The 7,094-nt window shown below is 38.4% G+C and overlaps 1 protein-coding gene across 1 annotated transcript in view; it reads right to left on the bottom strand.

Annotated features, from left to right (window-relative positions):
• grik4 (glutamate receptor, ionotropic, kainate 4) overlaps positions 1-6,463 on the bottom strand; it is a 294,389-nt gene extending 287,926 nt beyond the window's left edge. The window contains exon 1 of the mRNA XM_051678844.1: positions 6,382-6,463. Coding sequence (XP_051534804.1) covers positions 6,382-6,463 — 82 coding nt within the window. The remainder of the gene's footprint in view (positions 1-6,381) is intronic.
• Positions 6,464-7,094: the final 631 nt, after the last annotated feature.

Consider the following 7,094-nt stretch of genomic DNA (forward strand, 5'->3'; position numbering starts at 1 on the left):
CATTTTTACATTTTCAATAAAACATCTTTTATTATGTTTTTACGTGATTTAAATTATGGGGACACTAGAAATGTCCTCATAAACCACATTTATAGCATAATACCCTTGTAATTACCAGTTTGTAACCTAAAAAAAAAAGTCCTCACAAACCACTTAAACCTGTCCACACACACACACACACACATGTGCTTTTACAGACAAAAAAAAAAAACAACAACTATTGGTTACCTTTTTTGAGGTACAATAAACTGGAAAGGGTCTTCTGCCTCTTACACACCACTGAGTCAATCTACGACTGCTGTCCCTATTGCACATTATGTCATGTCTGAATGAACTTTTAGATGCAGGAGATGACAGTGATGGCAATCTGAGATGTTATCTGGCACAAAAGTAGTTGGGCAAAATGTACTATCCAAAGCAAAATCCATAAATTTCTGTTTTCTTGTTGTCCGGTTATGAACGATTGCATATACTTAGAGATTGAGAGGGAAGCAAAGGCGACAGCATCGATTTTTATTTTCCATCCTCCCAGCTTATTGTATTGGAGTCTGACAAACACACATATTGTCAATTATTCGATTCACATGAGAAAAAGTCATATGGAAGCAATTCAAACTCTGTAACTGACAGCTTATCGGTTCACAGCCATACAGAGAGAATCATAAAAAATAAAAAAAAAGTCAAACTACATGAAAGCTCTCTCCTAACAAACACAAATCAAAGCAATTTTTTTTTTTTTTTACATTTTGGAGCTTTTGTTGATACAGACAGAATGGGATCGTAAAACATCATGAACTGGATTTGAACTCATGGCACTATGGCTCAGAGCATGCCTGCAAACCACTAAACCAGTGACTAGACTAGAACATGACCAATCTAAACTGTTGGTTCATGACCAGAAAATGAGTCGTAGATCTGTTCTGATAGGGTCTAGGAAAGCAGGGAAAAACTATTCTAAATGAAAATAATAAAAGGCAAAGGAGCAAAATAAATAGGTTAATCAGCTTTTAAAAAGGAAAGAGAAAATGTGCTTATGTCAAAGGCCTTGGTCCAATCAAACTTGTCAGTAGTTTGCCACAAATGCATCTATCAATCAGTAATATGGCTAATTAAGTACAATATTTGGCAACGGCTTGTCTGTAAATCACACTTGGTAAATCACACTTCTGCTGTTGTTTTTGCATTTAAAAAAATTTCAATTCAGTGTATGTCATGTTAAAAAAATGTTGCATATTTTTGGTAATGTTTGTGTTAAGGCTGTCGATTTTAATCACATCCCCAGACCATGATAAGGATATTTCTACCATCTGAGTAATTCAAGCTTGAAGTACCACCTGTTTTCTGCAGAGGGTAGCAAGCGAAACTCCAGCTGTTTAGACAACGCGCAGCTGTACAGAGAACAAACCATACTCAGGCTTGCTTGACAATGGCGACAGCACAAGATGAAAGTGCATTTTTGCACTCAAACTGCAATACAGGGGTCTCTAGAAATGTTTTTCTTAGTTTAACTTCACACTGCGACCTAAAAATGCTTTTTATGAAGTGATGCAACCAAAGTGAGATGCTTCAAAAGCATCCATCTGTTGCATGTGTTCATTGGTACCTCCTTAGAAAAGCCCTTTATGACAGATTGACGAATTCAATTGCATTTTATCTAAGTTACCGGAGTCGTTCTGTCTGCTCAAACCAGTCTGGCCATTCTCCGTTGACCTCTCTCATCAACAAGGCATTTCCATCTGCAGAACTGGATGTTTTTTTTATTTTGGCACTTTCTGAGTAAACTCTAGAGACTGTTGTGCATGAAAATCCCAGAAGATCAGCAGTTACAGAAATACTCAAACCAGTCTGTCTGGCTCCAACAATTATGCCACTGTCAAAATCACATTTTGTTTTTCTGATGGTTGATGTGAACATAAACTGAAGCTCCTGACCTGTATCTGTGTGATTATATGCATTTCACTGCTGCCACATGATTGGCTGATTAGATAATCGCATGAATAAGTAGGTGTACAGATCTTCCTAATAAAGTGCTCGGTGAGTGTATATTCATTATATGCAGTATATGGGCTATTATATTTATACTTATTTAAATATGACTAGCCAATTTATAATTATTTATTCAGTATACAGTTGAAGTCAGAAGTTTACATACACCTTAGCCAAATACATTTAAACTCAGTTTTTCACAATTCCTGACATTTAATCGTAGAAAACATTCCCTGTCTTAGGTCAGTTAGGATCACTACTTTATTTTAAGAATGTGAAATGTCAGAATAATAGTAGAGAGAATTATTTATTTCAGCTTCTATTTCTTTCATCACATTCCCAGTGGGTCAGAAGTTTACATACACTTTGTTTGTATTTGGTAGCATTGCCTATAAATAATTTAACTTGGGTAAAACATTTTGGATAGCCTTCCACAAGCTTCTCACAATAAGTTGCTGGAATTTTGGCCCATTTCTCCAGACAGAACTGGTGTAACTGAGTCAGGTTTGTAGGCCTCCTTGCTCGCTCATGCTTTTGCAGTTCTGCCCACAAATGTACTATCGGATTGAGGTCAGGGCTTTATGATGGCCATTCCAATACCTTGACTTTGTTGTTCTTAAGCCATTTTGCCACAACTTTGGAGGTATGCTTGGGGTCATTGTTCATTTGGAAGACCCACTTGCGACCGAGCTTTAACTTCCTGGTTGAAGTCTTGAGATGTTGCTTCAATATATCCACATATATTTCCTTCCTCATGATGCCATCTATTTTGTGAAGTGCACCAGTACCTCCTGTAGCAAAGCACACCCACAACATGATGCTGCCACCCCCATGCTTCATGGTCTGGATGGTGTTCTTTGGCTTGCAGTCCTCACCCTTTTTCCTCCAAACATAATGATGATCATTATGGCCAAACAGTTCAGTTTTTGTTTCATCAGACCAGAGGACATTTCTCCAAAAAGTAAGATATTTGTCCCCATGTGCACTTGCAAACTGTAGTCTGTAGTTTTGGAGAAGTGGCTTCTTCCTTGCTGAGCAGCCTTTCAGGTTATGTCGATATATAATACTCGTTTTACTGTGGATATATATACTTGTCTACCTATTTCCTCCAGCATATTTACATGGTACTTTGCTGTTGTTCTGGGATTGACTTGCACTTTTTGCACCAAACTACTGTACGTTCATCTCTAGGAGACAGAATGTGTCTCCTTCCTGAGCGGTGTGATGGTTGTGTGGTCCCATGGTGTTTATACTTGCATACTATTGTTTGTACAGATGAATGTGGTATCTTCAGGCCTTTAGAAATTGCTCCCAAGGATGAACCAGACCCACAGATTTTTGTCTGAGGTCTTGGCTGATTTATTTTGATTTTCCCATGATGTCAAGCAAAGAGGCACTGAGTTTGAAGGTAGGCCTTAAAATACATCCACAGGTACACCTCCAATTGACTCCAATTAGCCTATCAGAAGCTAACTGGCTAATTTCCTAAAGGCTTGACATCATTTTATGGAATTGTTTAAGCTGCTTAAAGGCACAGTTAACTTATGAGGCTTTTCCACTGCACGGTATGGCTCGACTCGACTCGACTCCACTCCACTGTGGATAGTAATTGGTACCTGGTACTTTTTTTAGTACCACCTCGGTTGAGGTTCCAAGCAAGCCGAGCCGATACTAAATGTGACGTCAAAACCCTGCAGATCACTGATTGGTCAGAGAGAATCGTCACTACCAGCGTCACTGGATTTGCGACATGGGACATCAACCCACTAGTTTTAAAGTTAGCAACAGCGATAGCAGTATCATTTGTTCACGCGACTTTCGAATTGTAAAAAGAAATGGCTGTGCGCAAAACCACACCGTGGTCAATAAACGAGGTGCAGACATTCCTCTTGTTAGTAGCCGAGGAGAGGAACCAATGAGAGCTGGATGGGGCGACGCAACTATGACGATCAGCCTATAATCCCACCCACGTTCTGGCTGCACTAAACTGCAGTGGAAAAGCAAGCTTAGAAAAGTAAAGTGAGCAGAGTCGAGTCAAACCGTAACGCGCAGTGGAAAAGTGCCATTAGTGTATGTAAACTTCTGACCCACTGGAATTGTGATATAGTCAATTAAAAGTGAAACAATCTATCAGTAAACAATTGGAAATTACTCATGTCATGCACAAAGTAGATGTCCTAAATGACTTGTCAAAACTATAGTTAGCTAATATTAAATCTGTGGAATGGTTAAAATGTGTTTTAACGACTTCAACCTAAGTGTATGTAAACTTCTAACTTCAACTGTATATTGATTTATTGCTATTTGAGGGCCTTTCCTAGCAAATATTTATATAAGTGATTAATTCGATTAATTAATACATATATCATGTAATTCAAAAATTTGAATTGCTCTAGTGTTTGTTATTAGGGTAAACAATTTTGGTATTGTGCTGGGTCCCCATTTGATGTTCAATGTAAAATCTGTCCTGAAGCAAAACCAGTTGAGAACCACTGCACTAGACCACATCTTCAGCTTCAAAGCAGTTTTTATTTATTTTTAACCCTACATTCGAAAGAATCATGTCCCAAAGAGGTTCAAACAGAGGCATCCTAAAATCACCTGTGTTTACCTTGCACTGCCATGATATATTGGCCAGATATTCCATGTGAAGGCCAGACAGTGACACTTAGGTAGCACCAGAGGGGCAGCGGTGTTAAAAATCTGCTCCTGCAGAACAGTTGGCGAGCAACAGCAGAGTCTCACATCAGAGCACTGAAAACCACACATTTTAATTAATCGTCATCTAAACGAGACAGCAATAAACAGGGCTTGTGGTGGAGGTGCTTTTGTAGGTGCAGGAGGTGAAGAGACATGTTGAAAATCGAGGAGGAGAGCAGCTCCTAGCAGTTAATTACTCAACTGAACTGGCTAAGTTGGTAGCGGTTTGTTCCTTGTTTGAATGACAAAGGAGATGTCAGAAGCAGACACAAGAGAGGCGTGGATGGCACTGGCTGCTTAATAATTGATCTATCAAAAGCAGGATCTTGTTTTGTGCAGATGAGAGAATGCCGCCTCATCTGATCCCTGAGCCGCCGGAGTCAAAGGCATTGTTATTGTAATATGCCACCAAATACGCAGATCAATGCTCCTGAGCACAAACATATGCGGGTGCTAATAAACACAACTCACAAAAACAACATCTCTTAACCAAGTATCTGAGCCCTTCACTAATTTTTTGTTAGCGTTTAATTATACTTCATCATTATGACTGACACTATAAGAATGCTCTCAGAGAGGATGTAATTGACAGTAATTTTATAGTAATGGTGAGTCTGAAGTGCTCTTGTGAATAAAAAAGCATCCAGTGCAGCATTTTGGATGTTAATATCATTGATGGTACAAGGCGGACTGGTGTTTCAAATCTCTCGGTAACAACGTAACTGCTTTAAAGAATAGTTTACTGTAAAGGCTATTCAAAATAATTTTACATAAGGCGTTTTTCCACAGCAAGAACTTTTCCTAGTTCCTGGAACTATTTCAGGTTCTCGTAGATTGGTGTAATTCAATATGAATGGGTATAGTTCCACAACAAACTGATTTTAGTTCAGGTATAGTTCCACAATTATGTGGAAAACACCTAAACGGAGTGTTTCAATACCTTTGCAAACTGGATATTGAGTAATTCTAAGAAAGCCATAATGTTAAAGCTGAGGTGTTTTGGGGACTGTTTTGAAATGTTATTAATTGTCACTTACAAGTAATTGGGGGTTGTAATTCTGTTTCGAATTCTATTTAGTGTTAATTATGAATTTTTATGTCAAATTACAATGTTTTATTTAAGCAGGGCACTCAACTCAAGCTCTAAGCTTCCCCACAGGATTGAATTATAGAGTTAAAGGTGGATTTGTGGTGGAGAGGATGGCAAGAGATGTGTCGAAGATGTAGTAAATGGTTGCTAAAATCTCTTTGCATTGTAAATGACTGCATTAAATGAACATGCTCCTCCAAATCATTCGTTGGGAGCTCTGTTTAATACTTTTGTGTACAGCTATGTTACAGGAAATTGAATAGGCATCTTTAAACACAGAGTACCCTCCATAAGTCACACACGTAGTGTGTATTACCGCAGATTCCTTCACAGTGTTGCGACACCACAAACCTTTTTTTTTTAATTTTTTTTTTTTTATTAGCTTATGACATCAACATAAAACAAGCAGAGTACACATTTCCCTTTTCCAGTGTTTTAATTCTGAGAGTTACATTCCGACCCTAAGGCAGCAAATCTGGTGTAAAACCCTATCACTTTAATTAACAGTGATTACAAATTACACCGCTCAGCATTGGGCCTAACGAGAGATAGAGGCCAGAGATAACGATGTGTTTTACAGCTTAAAAGCATCGGGCATTACTCACCTATTCTGAACGAGAGCGGGCCACTGGTGGCGTTTCTCACCCACATGGCTAAGAAGAGCAGAGGCGCCCAGGCTGCGAGCATCTTCTTTGACTCCTCATGGGTCCAGCCCTGGGGGTCCCCCTTCACACAGGCACCTGCCAGACCAAATACAATACCAAGACTTCAGAAAGGTTCTACACACATACTTTTCAGTCAAAGAATGATCTGTATCACCATATATGCTGTATATATACAGTATATATCTAGATAGATAGATAGATAGATAGATAGATAGATAGATAGATAGATAGATAAGGTGCTTTATAGGTTGGTGCTGTACAGCAGGGTTTTTCAAACTGGGTTCCACACACCAACAAGAAGGATGCTGGGGTATCCATGGAAAATATGAGAAAATAAAAATATATATTATTTTGACAAAATGCATTTTTGTTATTTTCAAAGTTAACACCTCAACTTAAAAGATTAGTTATCTATGGTTAAAATGTTATATTTAAAGTTGTTAAAGGAATAGTTCACCCAAAAATGAAAATTTGCTTATAGTTTACTCAACCTCAGGCCATCCAAGACGTATCTGAGTTTCTTTCATCATCAAAACAGAATTTATGACTTTTAGGATTTCATTTCAGGCCTCCTCCTCTAAACAATGCAAGTAAATGTCCTCCATTACTTGATGGTCCAAAATGCATATTTAGGGTGCATCAAAATAATCCAC

Source organism: Myxocyprinus asiaticus, chromosome 39, assembly GCF_019703515.2.
Source record: "Myxocyprinus asiaticus isolate MX2 ecotype Aquarium Trade chromosome 39, UBuf_Myxa_2, whole genome shotgun sequence".
Classification (NCBI taxonomy): domain Eukaryota; kingdom Metazoa; phylum Chordata; class Actinopteri; order Cypriniformes; family Catostomidae; genus Myxocyprinus; species Myxocyprinus asiaticus.